Source organism: Bombyx mandarina, chromosome 08 (genome assembly GCF_030267445.1).
Source record: "Bombyx mandarina strain Sakado chromosome 08, ASM3026744v2".
NCBI lineage: Eukaryota > Metazoa > Arthropoda > Insecta > Lepidoptera > Bombycidae > Bombyx > Bombyx mandarina.
In genome coordinates, this window is record NC_143215.1 from 9,093,674 (window position 1) to 9,114,203 (window position 20,530).

The window sequence follows — 20,530 nt, forward strand, 5'->3', positions numbered from 1 at the left end:
AGGAAGCAGCTGCCTTCGAGCCTTAGAGTTCACCCACCGGTTATGGCGACGCTGGAATGTCACAAAAAAATCGCAAAAAAAAGCCCACAAATAAACCTATTAATAACGTGTGGCATTAAGTATAAGTTAATGTGATTATTTTAGTATATCCATTCAGTATATTCTATGTACTTTTGCAACTTATTGTACACTGCAAATTCACGAAAATCTGTTTAAGTACTGACTATTGACTCTTCAGGTTAAGTTTAGCATATTATTACTTTTCCGCCTTTGGCAATAGGTACTATATCTCCCTTGCACCCACTATTGATAGATGTACATATCTGTAACAAATATTTCTATCCCGTTTACTCGGCGACATATAACACGAAGGATATTCGTCCTATTCAGTTTTAACCTAGCGTAATAAAAAAAAACGTAATAAAACGCTTGGGGAATGCATGGTGATATTTTTAAATAACAAAACGGATTTGATATATGTTTATTTTTTTTGAGGATTAAATATACTGACGAAAAATGTTTTATGACACAATTTTCTTACATCTTAAGAGAAACTATTATATAAAGAGGGTAAATAATCACGGAACATATCGATTGATCAATTAGTAAGTACCTCAGGAGACTAAATTTTATGGTTTTATAGAAAACTTAAATGTATATAGAATACGATGAAGCAGTTTTTGAAAGCCTAAAAGACTATGTAGGTACTTGTATTGTATGAGTTTTTGAAATTTAAACTTGTCTATAACACATAATATGTATATATATAACTTTTTTTCATTGTATATTACGCATTTTTCACATAAAATGTATTTACAGTTGTTCAAACAAACGATTCCTTTTGTAGTAACCATGTTTTTAAAACAAAAATATTGTTTGTTAATAGAAGTAATCGTAGTTATTAAAACAGGTTTCATTAACTTCAGCGTATCAGATAGCGCCGATCGTAATAATTATAATGTTTAAATTTTATGGTGCAAGTGTTAAAACTAGTATAGTGCTGATTGTATTGTTTACTGAGTTGTGTGGTTTGACAGAATGTCGACGGGTTAAGAGAGTTGTAAACGGAAACGAAGTTCGATGCGGTAGTTATAAAATTAATTCCATGAATCAAATTATTAATCTAAACTAGGCTTAAGAATTCGCACCGTAACAATGTTTAGTCAACAATTATACAAACATTAAATTACTGCATCCTACAAACGAATATTCATATATTACTATATAGAATTCAGAAATATTTATTCAAACCATACCTTGACTGGTGGTGTAGGGCATATCCATAAATCACTATCCTGCATTTCTCTAAGGAAGCAGTCATGCGTACGGTTTTGAAGAGTGCAGCCGTTGTTAAATACAATTGAGACTTCGGCCTCATGCCTCAAGGCGTGTTACGACATTCAAGTTGTGATGTTTATATTCTTCGTTAACCATGTAACATAAACTGGGACGTGAGCTCACTGAAAGAAAAGTAGTTCGAAGTAGTGTCGGAACATGATTAAATAAAACATCTATTCTCGGCCGGAAGTTGTCAAATGTCTAAATAGACCCATTTTTCAGCCGCATGTTTTCTTAATAACTAAAGCGTTACCCAAACAAAATATTTTATATTAAAAACAAAAAATATGTTGTACTACAATTTTATCATGAAAATTTTACTGCTCAGCTATAAAATCGCAGCTAATACAACGTTACTATTTGGCTTAGCATGAAAAACAGTCAAATCGCGAAATTATATCGCGAGGTACATGGCCAAGTTGCGCTACTGCCAAATTATGGATTGCATGTAATTGCGTAGTTTCTTCTCTTACGCAGGTACAGAGCCTCGTGTGGGCTCCTTACATAGGAGAGACACACAGGAACATCTTTGTGGGGCAGTGGTTCTTTCTCGGAATTTCGCCATAACAGCGGCGCATTGTGTGCATCTATCTCAAGACAATTATGTTCTCGAGCTTAATAATTACTGTATCAGAGATGGTGAAACTAGGCCAATAGCTAAAATTACGCAAATTATAACAAATGATCTGTATGATAGGTGAAGTATAAACATTATGATTTAAAATTTGAAATGTAGGTACACAACAACCCCGAACAATGCAGAAAGCTTTATGCAAAACTTGCATGGTTTAATCGTGTTATAACTTGGATGCTATAATAGGTTTTTTTTGAAATTTCTCGCCCTTATCCCATATTAAGTATGACGGCTCGACGCAGGAAGTATGTATGTACATAGATAGGGATTTCGCATGAGTTTTACGACCAGCCTGCCTAATGTCAAACCTCCTTGGATTATATCTCTATATTTTTTTTATAATCCTTGTAGGCACGGCCCACCTGATGTGTTAAATGTTCACCGAAGCCCATAGATAACAACTTAAATGCCATCACCGGCCTTGAGCCTCTAGTTCTAAGCCTCAGTTTTTTCTGAACAATGCTCTGAACTGCTCACTTATATTCACATTATTATTCAGGGCATAAATAGGCAGTGTGATGGTACCTATTTGTGGGGGCACACAAGATGCCGTACCGCCAGTAATTACGCAAATTATATTTTTGCGGATATGATTTTTATTACACGATGTTATTCCTTCACCGTGGAAATCATTCGTGAACATTTTTATTAAGTAAGCATTTCATCAGAAAAATTGGTACCTGCCTGCGTGTTCGAACAACAGGTACAGTCGCATAGCAAAATACGGAATGGACCAGGCCCTTATGACACGACGACTTCAAAAATAATATTAGTTTCAATAGATATAAGTCGAGGCTACTATTCTACTCTCTCTACTTTTTATATATAATTTTGCCTACTGTTAGTAATATCGAGGAGTTATACTAGCTTCACCAAACGCGCCTGGGCCTGGGAGACTTTGCTAGCATCTGCCTTACCTGGAGCAATGCTTCGCTAAATCTATAATACCATAATCGGAATCACGACCCACTGTGAAGATCCGGTAAGAAACTTAGTGGGGCTATATTATTATACAATTTCATATTATTGCGACAAACAAAAAGTAATGCAAACATTTATTTGTAGTATTACAATATTTCTGATAACTACTATAGATTCGATTTAGAATCGAGAGATAAATGCGCCAGACGAGATGTATGATCGATCAATTATCAATGATTGATGATTTAAATCAAGACGAGATAAAAACTGCATTCAACACATATTGCAACTTTATACATAAACACATAATGCAAATTATTTATTACTTTACACCAAAATGCTGTTTGACTTGTTTTTTTTTATAATATAATACGATCAAACCACATTAAAATGTTCGGAAATGCTTATTTTCCCTAAGAAGACGAAATTTCTGGAACAGATACAAATTTAAAGAACTAAATTTAGAGCACATAACTTGGCAATACTAGGCACTTTTGGTACATGTGTTCGTTTAACGTAATGGGAATAAATATAATATTTAGTGCCCTCATCACATAAATTTAATCTTTTATTGTTTGTTATTATTATTTATGTAAAATTAAAGTTACGGTACCTACTCAAAATGTGACGGGAACGGTCCAAATGTAGATTTGCGCTGTCGTTACCGGGGAACTGAGTACCTAAAAGCAGCCCCAAAGACCGCAACGACAAGAACCTCAAAGTAGCATCTTTGATAGAGGATGGGCGAACTCTTAGGTAGCGTTGGATTGATCCCCATTCAGTGTCCGATAGTCCGCAGGATCACGGATCCGTGGATGACAGTCGTAGAAAAATTTAAAAATGCGCCTGGACGTTTTTTTAGTTAGCGTGAGATTTCATTTCTCCAATCGTGTGTATATCCCATTCTCTGACTGTGGACGTTGAAGATTGCGATCTCCCTTATTTTAAGACCTACGACATTTTCATTAATTCATACATCATAATTCATACATCCTAATCATTTAAATCTCTTCAGTCTAAGTAAATTATGAAGTTTATGAAGAAAATTTTATTTTACTAGTTTTAGAAATTAGCTCTATTTTATTGTTATTATCTTATATTATTAGCAATGGTATGTATACAATGTTTACAGGGCATCAAAAGCGCACGACATTGCTTTGTTGAGAATTACACTAGATTTGAATGACGCGAACTCTGAATGGCTTAATGAATCAGTGCTGCCGAGCTCCTCATTTGGTGTGTCAGGTAAACGGTATTCAGACAGACAGTGGGAAGATAATGATGCTTTTAAAATGCCTATCACATTACTAACAATTGAACTATTTAACTGTTAAAGTGGTCAAGTAATACAGTAATCTTTTAGTGGCGGAAATGTATAATTAATAGGAATACAAGTTTAACTTACTTGATGTTTAGAATTCACATAGTTACTGTGCAATTCATCGGACTACAATGTAATATTTTGAAGTATTTAAATGCAACTGAAATACATATATTGTATGTTTATAATAATATTCGGCTATATGTATTAACTAGCGACCCGCCCGGCCCTCGCTTCGCTTCGGAAACATAAAATTTTATTATTGATAGCCGAGTCCCGCGATGTTACCCGCGGTTATTGTCGTATCGCGGGTGACACCGCGGGGCGAAGCTAGTCTAAAAAAGTCTCGGCAAAATCGGTTCAGCCGTTCCAGAGATATCTCGTGGGGTTCAGCCTGCGTTTGCAATGTAAGCGAAAAAAATTTAATTATTTACGACATCACATTAGAAACCTCAAAAATAACAGTATTTCTCCACTATTTAACGGATGCTATTATACATATAGACCTTCCTCTTCAATCACTCTATCTATTAAAAAAAACCGCATCAAAATCCGTTGCGTAGTTTTAAGATTTATGCATACATAGGGATATAGGGACAAAGAAAACTACTTTGTTTTATACTATGTAGTGATGTAGCGTGATGTAGTAGTGGTATAGTTGTGTCGTATCAAACGATATAATACATGTCAATATATATTTTATACATTAAGATTAGTAAAAAACTCATAACATTGCAGGTGAATGTACTATTTACGGCTACGGTTACAAGGATGTTAACACAATGAAGACATCCGATGTTTTGTCATCCGGTGAAGTTATAATAATTTCGCTGGACGAATGTACACAAAAATTGGGGCCGTTCGTAGCGCCACAACCAGACAGCGGAATGATGTGCGCTATTGGTTATGGAGTAGATGCTTGTCAGGTTAATTTCATCTCTAAATTAATATTAATTTGTTCAGTAATCAAAGGTATTTTTCTGTAATCACCCATACCTTATAGTTTCAGAAAAAAGTAGGTACATATTTCAAATTTTCACAGAAAATATGTATTTCAGTAGTATGCATAATCAGCCTGTTCGCGATTTCGATGACACTCGAAACAATCTTAAGCTGCGTGGCAAATTAAAAAAAGACCATCATGAGTTACCACTTCTCCCATTGAGTTGTTGTAAAGAACGGAACTTTCTTAATCGGAAAGTTCTATAATGTAGACGACGATATAAAATGTCGTATACCTACTTCCTAAATAGTACTTACTAGTGGGATTTTTAAGTACATTTTTGTCCTGATAAAATTTTTTCCTCATATATTCACTTACAGGGTGATTCGGGTAGTCCCTTGATATGCGAAGGTTTAATACAAGGCATCAGTAGCTACGGAATGAGCTGCGGTGTATCGAATCTTCCCGGAATATACACCAGCATAGGTGCTCACCTGGACTTCATACAAAACGCAATTACCGCACAGAACCAAATAAAAACCAATGCTTCTTCGAATGAATAAAGTTTCAGTTAAAAAAATTCAAATTTAATTTTGATAGTCAATTTACAAAACCGACTGGGGCTAATTCTCAGCTATAAATATTTCATTTGTTTGTATTTTATACTAATAGTTTGTGATTCTTAATTAATTGGTGCTATTCATCTTGTCTATATATGTACTTTAAGTAAAAAAATAAACGAGATTTTGAATTTAGTTTTTTATTACACAACAATACACATACGGAACAGCGTTTTACCCTGCCACACATTATACGATTTTACTGTCTGCTGAGTGTTTCAAGTACTAACTATTACACATGAATAGTTACAGATTAAATAGTTGAAAGTATGACTGATCCTTCAATTATGTATAGTGTGCACGTTAATATGATTTTCAGACAGGCGTCTTACAATGTGCGGCCGAGCATTAACAAGCGGTCTATGAACGAATCAAATCTAAAAATACAAAACTTGTGTACAACAAATAACGATACTAGGCAAATTATATTCATAACCTATAAAAGGTACAGTATTAAAATTGTTGATATCATAAATATCATAAATTATTGTTTTTGTGACAATCAGTAGGTACTACTTTTTTTAAAATCAAACCCTGAGCTTTCCTGCTTTCATTTGTACTTTTTACTATTAGTTTTACTCAACTCAACTATGAACAAGTTACCCTTTGCATTCTTTGACATTTTTATTTTACTAGGAAACGTACCGTAGATTGGGGGGAATCGGGACCCTTTCCAAATCCATCACAAATTTTCAATTGTTTTTCTTAGTACCCCCTTTCTAGTAGCCCAATACCAATAAAATTGAGATTAACATAGTTCCACAGGCTTAAATTTTTATATACGATGCGTTATTATAAATAGTTTATTGCAAACTATACACAAAAACTGAAAAAACTAGCTTGACCCGATTCATCTTGACTTTGGGGTGAGCAAGGTTACGTATGGTGACAATAGAAATTTTCGATAGGGCACTATTTGGCACTATTTAGTTGTTAGGTAAGTACCTAACTTTAGGTAATTAACTTTTTAATATATTTAATGAGTTACAAATCTTTGATGACGAAATTAAACTATTATATTTAATATTTTTAAACACTAAATAAAAGTAATTTTCAGTTCAACAAAGTTAAATTTGACAACTCAACAAAAGTATTGTGACATCCCAGATTTGTCCCTATTTAACTTTAGTCTCTATGCCTCCCAATCTACTGTAGTTAAATTGCCTAATCAAAAAGCGAAGTTGAGTTGACAGTGGGCAGGGCGCATGGCTTGTAGAACTGTCAGCCCATATATTTCTGAGTGACCGCTACGTACCGACCAAGTAGCGCGGGACGGCCTCTCACCAACTGAGAATACATCGATAATCGTATCGATTATTGACAATAATCGATTATTGACAAGCCTAACGTTGTCCGTGACGTGACCCGAAGTCCATAGACATAACAGCTACAATGCCCTAGCCATCTGCTTTGAAGCAGAAATCAACAAGACGATAGTCCAAACTAATTTTGGGTCAATTCATTTTCTTTCTGAGTGCATACGATTATTTGTTGTTAGTAAAGTAAAACGGGTACATAATTTATATAAATAAGTACCATATTTTAGTTTCATTTAACATTCAATACATATATCAATAAAATTTTGATACATCGACACAACCATTCTTAATAATTATAGCATAGCTCATAATTATTTATCAACGTATTTAATATCGACATATTAACACTAATAATCATCTGAATAAAAACATTTCAATATTCTAATGTTATACCATCGGAATGTCTCCGATAAAAAATATTAACATGATCATATTTTTTGGAACATTTAAATGCATTTAAATATAATTAATACTAAACTACAAAGCGTTTTGATTGCCTACTAACACACCACTACAACTTAATTTGAGTAATAACTACAAAAATGTTAAAAATTGTCAGAATGAATAATCAATCTTCAGTCTAAGGTTATCGAAAGTACAATATTCAGAAATCTTGCGTAGTCGCACGTCGTCAATGCGATTTTTTAAGGAAATAGCCATAGTCACAATCTTTATATAACTCTCGCCTTTGGAATATCACGCCAGTCTAATGGAAGTAGCGTAATTTTAAAGAAATCGCTTAACTGATTTGGATATAGAAACTTAAATTGATGATCTGTAGAATCACAGGCCATAGACAAGTACCTAATCGGACTGTTAGGTATGTACTAGTTTATCGATAATATTTTATTAATAATTGTTTTTTTTTAAATTCGATAGATTTATAAATGTCTTGTTCATTCAAATCGAACCTCCTTTACTTTATTACTATTGTTGCTATAAAGAACGAAAGTTAACATTAATTTTTCAAGTAAAATATACTATCCTTCAAATATACTATCAACTGTAGAGTGCACTTCATAATACATTGAAGCCTTATGTAATAAAAGGAAACAGAAATTAACCTAAACAAAACATCAGAAATTTAAATACAAATTCATATTGCACGTTACAAATACTAAATAACAAAATTAGTATTTCTTTATGAAGGGTGTAAGGTAACCGTCCCAGAGTAGAATGGAAATAATGCAGTCTGATAGGCGGTGGACAGCATTAATCACAGATTTGGTCCTAGCCGATCCTGTAGACCGAATGGTAAACAGTCGACGTCGCCCTAAACACGTCATTACGGATCTTCCCGATCCATTAACGGTGCTTTTAGATACCACAAGCACCGGTCACCGTCCTCGTCGAACCCGTCGCTTGCAACGAAGGACTCGACGAGTGAATTAACCCATAGACACGGCCCACTGAGTTTCTCGCCAGATCTTCTCAGTGGGTCGCATTTCCGATCCAGTAGTAGATTCTGCGAAGCACTGCTCTTGCTAGGGCCAGTGTTAGCAACACACCCGGTTTGAGCCCCGTGAGCGCCCCTACACGTCAAGAAGCTGATATAACATCTCCAGACTATCAGCATAGGTCAGGAAAAAAAACAGATTTTTGTCACAGGTTAGAGCCCCGTGAACTCACCTACTCTTTACTACTAAAGTATTTTCTTAGGTTTTCGCGAGTCAAAGACATAATTCGAACTATTTGTACGATTTATTCTCGAGTTCTTATTGAGTGCCATGTGTGCCATGTGTGTCATCGGTGCCCTTCTTGGCACACTGAAGTAGATAAGTACTTATGTAGATTTCTGTTACTAAGGAACCTCAATATCTAGTCGACTCCGGGAAAGACGAATTCGAAGATACTGAGAATGAATCTAATTCTAAGGGATCCAAGAGACCTAAAAGACCAAAATATACATAATATATTTAAATAAAAATGAATTGCTGTTCGTTAGTCTCGCTAACACTCGAGAACGGCTGGACCGATTTGGCTAATTTTGGTTTTGAATTATTTGTGGAAGTCCAGAAAGGGGTTAAAAGGTAGATAAATATGAATGCTAGGAATTAAATAAAAATAACAATTTTGTTTTTCCTTTCCCCCGTCGCGACAGATTCCTTTTGTTTGTTTTAAGTTTATTTTATACAAAAGCTCAGGTCTTTTATTTATCGATTGAGGCACTACGAAGTCTGCCGTGTCAGCTATTAATAGAAATAGAGCAAGGTTAGACAATCCGGGCACTTAGTAACAGAAATTAATATTAATACTTAAGTGCGCCACGTAGGGCACCGGTGACCTACATGGGAGTCAATGTGTTAAACGCGTGATTAAACCGTAAAATTAATTAATTACATTATTTATTACACTTTCGTAAAGATCAAGATTCTCTGACAGGTTAAACAAACATAAACGTCGTACATAACATAGTCGTTTTAATTTTGTATTTGAATTTGATATTTTCAATTGCGCTTGTTTTTTTTAAATGCATTATTAATAGGAACAATAAGTACCTTACAGTCCCACTAAATATCCTACAAAAATCTTCCAATCACAATATTCAAAGCTTTTACTAAAGCGTCATCAGTAATATCTTCTTTAAAAAGCATTATCTAACCAATAGCTTGTTCAGCAGAAAATCACTGTTAACAAGTACATTTATTACTTAATCACATTAATTATAAATATTAACATCTATGGAAAGCATTGGGGAAAACATTTTTTTAAATATCTACGAGACGAACTACTTCACATTGCACACAACATCTAAGAAAAAATAAACTCAATTATATTAATGAATAACATATTCCTGTAAATTGTGAGGGTAGTTGACGAAATGTTTGAAGGAAATATTGTGAATAACACTTTAGTCATCCGTGACTATGTATTTCGAAACTTCCGTAGCATAAGATGAGAATAACAAACGCGTGATGAGTACATTAAAATTCAAGACTTACACAAAAATGGATAATTAAGAAAATATAGATCAAATACGAAATGGTTATATTCTAAAATTTTAGTTCCGATTTTTATCCGTGTACCTATTAATATTTCTGATATTAGGCTATAATAATCTTATTATCATCATCAGTTCTTGATACGCGGTTAAATTTTCAAAATAATAATCTTGAAATTATTCAAAACTAACAAAGGCATGTTAATAAATAAAAAAGTATAGAATGTTAGTGCAAACCAAAAATTCAGTAAATACTAATGCACATAGCACGAATGTTGTGAGGATAAAAAACTCATGTGAACATACTTTATTCTTTTGGTCAATCCACATTTCGTTCAGCTCATTCAAGCTTCTAAGTTTCGTAAAGCCCAACATACCCCTGATAAGTCTGAGTCAAACGGTATAGAGTATTGAGTCCTATTACAATGTACTAAGAGTACAGATTGAACACACCAGGTGACAATGTTGATTGTTGTTGTTTTGATAATAATGATGATTTAAAAAATGCCTGTCATGTTTAAGAGTAAGATGAATCTAATAAATTAAACAAAAATCTCTCAACATTATGAATGAGGTTTATGAAAATATAATCATCATTTCGTTTCCCAAAGATATGAAAATAGTTTCTTTGGGTAGGACTTTTGTACTGGTCCTGTGGCTCTGTTTAATATTTTTACGACCAATTGAACCAATTTCGTCCCTCTGCTGTCGGAGTACTGCTTGGACTCTTTGGCGATTTCGGAGTTCTCGGAGTCTGTGGTTTCGAAGAATTCGATTTTGTCTCATCACTCTCGTCAGATTTCCCTTCACCATTCTCAGAAGTCGTTTTCAACTGAAAATATTAGTGACGTTAAAATATTAATGGACTCTGTGCATTCGCTAATACACATACATCTTACATATTTTGCAGAAGAAAAATAGTAGTTCCCTTCTGTAATTTTTTAAAAGTTATTATAGCAAATAGCTTACATAATACGTAATCATCTGTATTGGCTATGAACAATTATTCTCTAACATCCACCCTATACACAGTGTACTAATATGGTGTAGTACAGTGCACCAATAATCACCTTTATATTCGTCTTGGCTTGCATTTCGCGTTCATATTCTCTTACGTCTTCTATACTCATGTTATACCAGTCATCCATCCAGGCAAATGCCTGACGATGTCCCAATAATAAAATTTCGCGAATTGCCTGTAATAATAATAATAAAAATTCTTACATATTTGAGTTTTATGCAAATACTTTTCGTGTTTAATTGCTATAAATCATTTTCAATTTATTGATTCATCCATTACAAACAGTAGGAAACTAATAAATTATGTACACAATTTCTATATTAAATTGGAAATTCAATATGTTGCAAAATGAGGAATTATGAGAAATTACATAGATTTTTATTATGTGCCCATTCCAAGTAATGGAACTGTAATACTTACTCCCTGCACATACTCTTCAACTCTGGTTTGCAAGCCCCATACTTCAAACTTAATAGAAACAGCTTTGTAACAACACATTATGGGTTTGAATGTGTCCCTCCACCCTTCAATTAGAGGTCCGCGGCCGGTTTTCTCTGATTTGAAAAACTTAGGGTCTTCAGCTTCTTTATAATGGTGTGGTTTGATATCATCATATGCAATGTCTATGAAGTCTACTTCTCGCTGTTCTAACTCTTCGGAGGTGAAACCAAGGCACTATCAATAAATAAAAATAAAAATGTCATAGCATGCTGTGTGAACATAATTTATTAATAAATTTATTTGTTGTACTAATGTTGTTGTTTTAATAATTTTATTAATAATTTGATTTTAATGTTATAATTTATAGTTAATCAAAAATTAAATCAATGAATTTTATGAAAGTTTATTGCTTATCCAACCAATTCAATTTCAGATAGAAATACATAATTTTTTGTATGCAACTTACATTTTCAGTGGTCCCATTATTATCTTCATACCTTGTTTGAATAGAGATGGAAAATTTCGGTATGAATGAGCACTGAAAATAATTAGCAACATCAAAATTTATTACATATGTTAGATGACCTTCAACTTGTTGCTTCACTGAGTGATACTTACTGTGTATTCTACGATATCATTACCAAGTGAGAAAGCATGAAAGAAAAAGAAATAATATGTGAGTTTAATAATTTCTTTGGTATAAATTTACCAGTCTTTGTATTTAATGAAACTCACCGGTTATTGTGTATGGGTAAAAATTCCATGCCTTTTCCGTAACATAAAATATTTTTGGTATCATAGATTGGACCCAATAAGGCAAATGACTGTAATAATAATAATTTTTATATTAATTAGAAATACTTAGTAGAAGCAGTAGATTACGGCTATAAATATGTACTACTTATGTGTTATCAATCAGGAATTGATAACAGGAAATGTATGTAGGACTTATAAAAGTGGTTATTTTCATAATTAGATGTACTTTGTATATTTTTTGTAACAAATTTAAAAGCGTGCTTTAAACCCGCAAAACAACTAAATGATAATCAAGACCATTCCGACAAGGGTCTAAGGGTAAATAAGAATTTTAAGTAAAGTTTACACTCTAAATTTGTACCTAGATAAATGGATTCTCTTCTCAGTGAACTGTCCCGTACCATTTTTTTCATCATTCGCCTGTTCATTTGCTATCACCTCCACACCTTCACCATTACTAGATTGCTCAAAACTGTGTCTTGCTATCATGTATAATTGACCAATACGGTACTGAAAATAGATTTTATTTATTATGCCAAGGATATTTCTTGGAGATTATTATAAGTTAATTATAAGCAAAAGATTTTATGTACAGGGATACATTTGAGGAATTTTCAGCACTCTGATATAATATAGAGTAACTTGGAATTATTTTATATCAGAAACATTTTTAGGGTTCTATGAAAAAACAGCCCATCAATTGTAAAGACAATCAGAATAAAATAGAGAGAAGTATTATTAATAGCAAACAAAGTACCACCTAAACAAAAGGGACTGAGTTTGGCCACTATCCGTACGTAATTAAATGGATAATAAGGGACTGAGTTTGGCCACTATCCGTACGTAATTAAATGGATAAACGATTTTGGCTATGTGGTATCAGCCTATAATATATACTAATAGCATAATACCAGCTCTTTCCGAAGGTATAGTAAAAACGCACGGGTAAGTACCCTAATCCTGCCTATTCCTACCACGAAGAAGTCATACGTTCCAGTTGAAAACGTGGGACAGCCATTAAGCAATTAAGATAAGGGTCAAAACTTGAATGTCTCAGGATGGGTAGCAACATTCTCATTGTAATGTTTACGGGCTTTAAAAACATCTTTTGTCCAAAAATACCGTGAGCTATCCATCTACGCAACACTTAGATAAAAATTAGAATTGAAACCAAAAAACTTTTGTAATTGAGTTTAGCCTTCTTATTTCCATATAGATAATAAAATAAACATACCTCTTCTACAGTCATAGGCATGCATATTCTGTATTCTCTTGTTAATACCATCTTGTTAATTTTAGTTATTTTTTGTTATTGATATCTAACTTAAATTAGAGCTTAAAAGCTTTTTATAAGGGATTTTATGACCTGGTAACTAAGACATTTAGGTCATTCTTATAAGTTTAAAAACACAGATCATAATAATACACTTGAGCACAGATTAATTAATGTAATAATTTGTAATGCAATAGGGCTGGCAATAGTGGCAATATTAAACACCGTCGCCGCGTCGTCGTCGTGTCTACGGGTTTCGCGATGTGAGGCGGATTATTCAATCAATATTGATCAATGAATCGATCTCATACATATATGTAATATTTTTAAGTAAACCTTTGTACAATTTAATAAATAAAGTTTGTAAGTACTGAGCGCTATGCATCACGTAGCATCGATTTCTTATGTTCTTTATCGATCGTTATTTTCTTTTATTATAACTTGCATAAAGCTCCTAAATAAACCTTAGAATTCTTCAGAAATTTATTTTAACTATTATTACTATTATTTTTATTATATAAATTAACTTTATTTATATTTTAATGTTAGGTGCCCGACTGGCATGAGACTCTCGGGTTGTCAGTTCCGGTATCGACCGGGGACGTGTGTATTCCGCTTCAAAGTCTGGCGCGCACTAATTGGGGGTGCGAATGATGCAACAGATGCGCGGGCGCGGGTAGCGCGGGTTGGGTCGTCGCGGCACGGACCTGAGTCACATTCCCTTTGGCTACTGTTGCCCCGCGAAACGGAATCGCGGAACGCTGCGTTACAATATTAATTATTATTACTATTACTATTATTTTAAATATTTCAATTCATTCCTTATTAAATTTAATTTCATACAAGTCTAATTCACTTTTCTTGGAACATACAGATTTTCAGTTTTTTGTTCCTAGAGGCTTTGACGAGGCCTATTCCTATTGCTTATTCCATTTTATCAATTAACAAAAGCTGAAGTCTGATGTCGAACCATGGAGCTAATAAGTACCTACTACTAACTGGCTCTCTTAATCTACCCGATGATATGCAGGTGAAGTAAAATGTCCCTTAGAAATAAGGTGACACTCTACAAAACTTGCATACGCCCCGTCATGACCTATGCAAGTGTAGTGTTCGCGCACGCGGCCCGCACTCACTTAAAATCCTTCCAAATCATTCAATCCCGTTTTTGCAGGATAGCCGTCGGAGCCCCGTGGTTCGTCAGGAACGTCGACCTCCATGACGACCTGGACTTAGAGTCCATCAGTAAGTATCTACAGTCGGCGTCGATGCGCCACTTCGATAAAGCGGCACGACACGAGAACCCTCTCATCGTGGCCGCCGGTAACTACATTCCCGATCATGCGGACCGAATGGAAAGCAGTCGACGTCGCCCAAAACACGTCATCTCGGATCCTCCCGATCCACTAACGGTGCTTTTAGGTACTTCAAGCACCGGTCACCGTTGTCGTCGAACCCGTCGCTTGCGACGAAGGGCTCGACGAGTAAATTAACTCTCAGACACAGCCCACTGAGTTTCTCGCCGGATCTTCTCAGTGGGTCGCGTTTCCGGTCCGGTGGTAGATTCTGCGAAGCACGGCTCTTGCTAGGGTTCGTGTTAGCATCGTCGTCAGGTTTGAGCCCCGTGAGCTCACCTACTAGCCACGGTTACGCTGAAATAGCCTCTCAAGGCTATCAGCTTTTCTGTTAATTTGACCCCTTTTTTTTGCTTTTCAGATTTTTAATTTTTAATTATCTGTTCGTCGTTAATGTTCGAATGTAAAAATTGTTTGTTCGTCTTTTATTTATTTATAATTAATTAAACAAATGATCACCCTTAAGTTGCCCCTCCTTACTTACTTACTTACTTATCTTTATTTTTATCGCTCAGATTAATTCACTTTGATCAATTATCTTTGTTCGACGACTATTGGTGATTGTTCGATCATAAAAACAATTAAATTCCCAATTATTCATTATTTTATATCTAGCAAACCATCACCTTACGCCTACATTGCGCATGCGCCGGTTTTGTCAGTCAGCTGGCAATGGCCATATTTACTAGCGTTTTGTTTACAAGTGCGTTTATACGGTCTAATTATTTCATATTATATGTAGATCAAGAAAATATTGAAAACTTCAACAATAATTCAACAAAAAAATGTCAGTGAATTGAATGAAACGGCCAATTAGTCGTTAAGGTACAATTATAATATAGCCTTTTATTCAGATCCATATTACAACTATATGACTAAATATAATATATAGAAAACTTGAGTTTTATTTTAAACCTTATTATTTGAATTTTTCTTATTTTCTACAAATCTGTTTGCCAATCGACAAAGGCCTCCTCCAACCTTTTCCACTCATGTCTTTCTTGAGCCACTCTGTTCCACGTGACGCCTGCCACTTGTCTTATGTCGTCATTCAATTCTATAAGATTTTCTTCATTCTTCAGCGTGAGTACGTTCAGGGCTGCGAGGTATATTTTTGTGTCTTTAAAGTTTTTTTTTTTTTTGTATTGTTGGAGGATTGTGGTCTTTATCCCCCACGAGGACCAGTCGGCTGGGGGAGGAGGTATTTCTTCTGTTTATTTGTTTTCATAGTTTGTTTGGATTTTCCGTTTACCGGTTAATTGCTATTTTTTATTGAGTGTAGGTTTGTTGGTAAATGAGTTCGATCTAGGTCGCATTGCATCAAATGCATTTATCCTGCTAACTTTCACAGAGCATAGTGTTCGCTGTTTTCTGGGTTGCCTTTTGGAAGGTGACGGTGAGATAGTTGGTTCCCTTTTCCTTTTTTCAGTGTTGGATTCTTTTACTACTAATTTGTCGTAAATCAGAAAAGCTATATTTCCCTTTTCTCTCTCTTCCTTCAACCGTGGTAGCAGTGCTTTTCTTTTCTCCAAAATTTCCTTCGAGTAATCCTCCGATACACAAATGTTCTTTAAGCTCTTTCTATTCTTCATAATTTCATCTTTTCTCCAAGCGTTTATAAAGGAACATAGCACCGGCCTTGATTTATTCTGAACTATATTTTTTCCCAAGCGGTATAATTTGTTTATTTCGGATTGCTTTATATTTATGTTTAGAGCTTCTTTGAAGGTCATCTTGACATTATTAAATAGCTCCAATATTGAGTTTTCCCTTTCTTCTAGCCCGAAAATAATTATGTTGTTACTTTTCTTTTCTCTTTTCAAATATTCCATCTCTTTCTCTAGATCACTAACTTTTTGTTTTAATTGTTCGTTTTCTTCAATTATAGGAGTAAGTTTTTCATCCATTCTATCCATTAAGTATTTAGTAAGTGATTCAGTTAGTTCAGCTGTTTGTTTTAGCATTTCCATCTTCATATTATCAAATAACAGTTGAAATTGTTCCTCCATATTTTTGTGTAGTAACGTGGAATGGAACGCAGTATAGTAGGTGACACTACTTTTCATGCACCGGCAACACTAGAACCAATTTTTTTTTTTTTTTTTTTATATTTATTTACGGCCAATGGTTACAAGACCTTATAGCCTATCTTAAATTAATTTTCACGCATGAAGTACGTAAAAATTTACAATTAATTATTAAACAAAACAGCATCAAATTGAAATATTAACATTACTCGTTTGTTTTTAAACATTTCCTATTGTGTTAATAATATATCTATAAATTGGTTTAAAATACAACGGGTTTGATAAAATTTCTTCTAAGTCCATCCTTACGCCTGTTTGTAAAGGCGAGTCACCCTTAGAAACATCGTCCAGCTCAGACACTAAAATTAATCTATTTATACTATATTTATGACATTTCATAACAATATGTTTCAGATCAGCGACCTCATTGACACAAAATTGACAGTTTTTGTCCGTTGCTAAACGTAGTTTAAACAAATGAGCAGGAATTCTACAATGACCGAATCTCAATCTATTAATGGTGGTAATGAATTGTCTGGAATTAGCTTCTTTAAATTTATTATACCAAGGTACATGTGGCGGGGTATTCTGTATCTTTGTATACCATTTCCCTTTTTCTTGGCTTATAGACCTCCAGTGTTCATACCACAGCGTTTTAACATTTTCCGATATTTTCTGCTGGAAGTCAGTAAACGGTACTTTTGTTACATTAGTGTGGTCTTCGTCACATGCACCTCGCACTGCACAGTCTACAGCTTCATTGCCAAAAATACCACAATGAGCAGGTACCCATTTAAATTGGACATTTTTTCCTCTTTCATTTAAATTTGCCAATATTTCTTTTATTCTATAAATAATATAGTTCATATTAAATCTAAAAGGATCACTTTCTAGTGCTAACAATGAACTTTTGCTATCAGTTAAAATTAAAAAGTCAGAACTATTTACATTATTAATATACAAAAGTGCTGTATAGATAGCGTAGCATTCAGCAGTAAAAATACTGCAGTGACTATCTAGCTTGAAGCATCTAGATTTCTTCAGTTGTGGATCATAATATGCTGAAGCTACTCTATCTGAACATTTTGATCCATCTGTATATAATTTATAAATATTTATGTTAGGTAAATTGTTAATATATTCAAAAAATTCAACTTTAGACCCGATTTTTTGGGAATCTGTTTCTACAGTCATATTTACAGTGGTATAATTGTTGATTTCATATATAGGCAAAAGGTTAGATGAGTATATATTTTTGAATGTATTTTTGATGCTAAGAGAAATTTGAAGCATCTCTGGTAAATGATCAGACACAAAACTGCTCATATTGATATTAGAACTGCCCATAAAATCAATAGGCAGATCCTTAGGTATTATCCTGTCAATAACAAAATCATTATCAGTGGCCAATAGCTTCAGACAAAATCTCTGTGCGATCTGAAGACGCCTAAATTTTAACGGCATAATGCATGCTTCAGATTCCATGGCATTAATTGGAGTTGAGCACATTGCTCCTGTAATAATTCTTAGTGCCTTGTTTTGAATTACATCAAGTTTTCGTAGATATCTAAGATTTGCATTCATGTAAGCTAATGAACTATAATCAAAATGACTCCTGACAATGCTTTTATATAACAGAGACAAAACCTTAGGGTCAGAACCCCAATGAACTCCAGCCAGAGATCGCAGAATGTTTAGTCCTTTGCAGGCATTTCCAATTATGTTATTAATGTGTGTTTGAAATGTCAGTTTTGTATCTAACCAAACACCCAAGAATTTTTTATGTAACAACCAAGACAATGGACTATTGTTGTATAATATAGGTGATATCTCATTTAGGTTGACAACCTTTTTACTGAATAACATTGCCCCACTTTTATTTACACTTATATCTAAATTTAAGCTATTGTAAAAACATTGAATTTGAGACAATCCATTATTCAAATTTCTAATGGCATTGTTAACTTCTTTATTTACACTATATACAACAATATCATCAGCAAACAACAGGCATTTGACAGAGGGGTCTACTAAATATCTGTTTATCTGTGAAGTGTAAATGCCATATAATAAAGGAGAGATTATAGCACCTTGCATTGTGCCTTTATAAACATGTCTAGGTCCATGTAGGATATTGTTATATTTGACATACATTAACCGTTCATATAAAAAATTAAATATCCATTTACAGACTTTGCCAGGGACACCAATATCACTAAGAATCTGTATAAGTAAAGAGGGATTGACATTATCAAATGCACCACTTATATCAAGGAAAGCGCAAGCTGTGTATGAATGGCTGTGAAAAGAATTTTTAATATCTGTAACCAGAGACATATAGTTTTCTACTGCACTTTTACCTCTACGGAAACCAAATTGCTGTTCAGGTAAAATTTTAAATTTTTCACTATAAAATTCTAATCTCAATTTGAGCATGCATTCAAATAGTTTACCTACACAGGATGATAGTGATATTGGTCTGTAAGAATTGTAATCATTTTCAGGTTTATCAGGTTTTAGTACTGGAATAACACACTGTGTTTTCCATGAATCTGGAATCGTTTGAGAGGACCATAATAAATTATATATCTTTAATAGAGTCATTTGGGCATTAGGGTGTAAGTTACTAATTAATTTATAAGGGATGTCATCGAGACCAGGAGTACTATCTTTTCTAGATTTTAAAGCTATTTTAAACTCATTAATACTAAAAGGGTTTGACAAAAAACAGCCTTCAATATTTCCAGGTGAATTAAAAACTTCATTTAACTTAGTCATGTCTATATACTTCTCCGGTGGAGATATTGGAGCTAGTTTATCTAAATAAGAGGTGATCCATTCATCATTCTTAGGTCTATTTTTTAGTCCTATCCTTTTAAATTTCCGCATGTAGTTCCAAATAATAGTAACAGGAGTGTATCTATTAAAATTCTCACATAATAATTTCCAACCACTCTTCTTTTTTTCATTTAGTAGCTTTTTCTTAATTGCATCCACTCTTTTGTATTGGATGTAATTGTCTATTGAGGGGTGGACTCTGTAGTTTTTTAGAGCTAATCTGGAATTATTAACAGCTGTGAGACAGTCATTGTCCCACCAGGGAGCTGGACTTTTTAGTTTATAAGGAACCTTGTTTATAATTTTAGGTATATTTTCTGATTTTATTCTATTCAATATGTTACAAAATTCATTATAAGTTTCTAGGGGATTGTCTGATTGAAATTTTAAATTAAGAAATGACTTTTCACTTGCAGAATGGTATGTTGACCAGTCGGTCTTTCTATATATGAAGCGCTCTGATGGCTCACCTATTACATACTTTTCTATGGATGTTTGGATATGTGTGATTGTAGGGAAATGATAACTCCCCATAGGATCGCTATGCACTGTCCATTCACATAAAGGTGCAACATTTGGACTAACACACATTATGTCAATTGCAGATGGGTTGTGATGAACTGTACCTACGGTGGTTGGAGATCCGGAATTTAGAATGCAAAGACTACATTCATCTAACAGATTGAATACATCGTTACCTCTGGAATTTGATGAAGCACAACCAAATGCAACATGATGTGCATTCAAGTCGCCAGCCAGGAATACTGGTTTTGGCAGTTTAT

At 34.0% G+C, this 20,530-nt stretch overlaps 3 protein-coding genes across 3 annotated transcripts; 1 reads left to right on the top strand and 2 right to left on the bottom strand.

Annotated features, from left to right (window-relative positions):
• Window positions 1–1,790: 1,790 nt before the first annotated feature.
• LOC114248144 (enteropeptidase) lies at window positions 1,791–5,908 on the top strand (the record flags this gene model as incomplete). Its single annotated transcript, XM_028181285.2, has 4 exons — window positions 1,791–2,035; window positions 4,026–4,138; window positions 4,953–5,140; window positions 5,538–5,908. Coding segments are annotated over 4 exons (729 nt in total), but the record flags the coding sequence as incomplete, so codon positions are not given.
• On the bottom strand, window positions 5,902–13,657 carry rdgBbeta (cytoplasmic phosphatidylinositol transfer protein 1). The gene is made up of 8 exons (XM_028181290.2): window positions 13,490–13,657; window positions 12,617–12,765; window positions 12,235–12,323; window positions 12,118–12,125; window positions 11,966–12,037; window positions 11,479–11,733; window positions 11,108–11,233; window positions 5,902–10,869 (listed from the first exon to the last, which is right to left on the bottom strand). The coding sequence occupies exons 1-8, from the start codon at window positions 13,538–13,540 to the stop codon at window positions 10,711–10,713; spliced, it is 909 nt and encodes a 302-aa protein (XP_028037091.2). The 5' UTR covers window positions 13,541–13,657; the 3' UTR covers window positions 5,902–10,710.
• A 2,488-nt stretch (window positions 13,658–16,145) lies between these two features.
• LOC149502542 (uncharacterized) lies at window positions 16,146–16,892 on the bottom strand. The gene has a single exon (XM_089729371.1). It carries the CDS (start codon window positions 16,890–16,892, stop codon window positions 16,146–16,148), a length of 747 nt encoding a protein of 248 aa, XP_089585497.1.
• Between the last annotated feature and the right edge of the window lie 3,638 nt (window positions 16,893–20,530).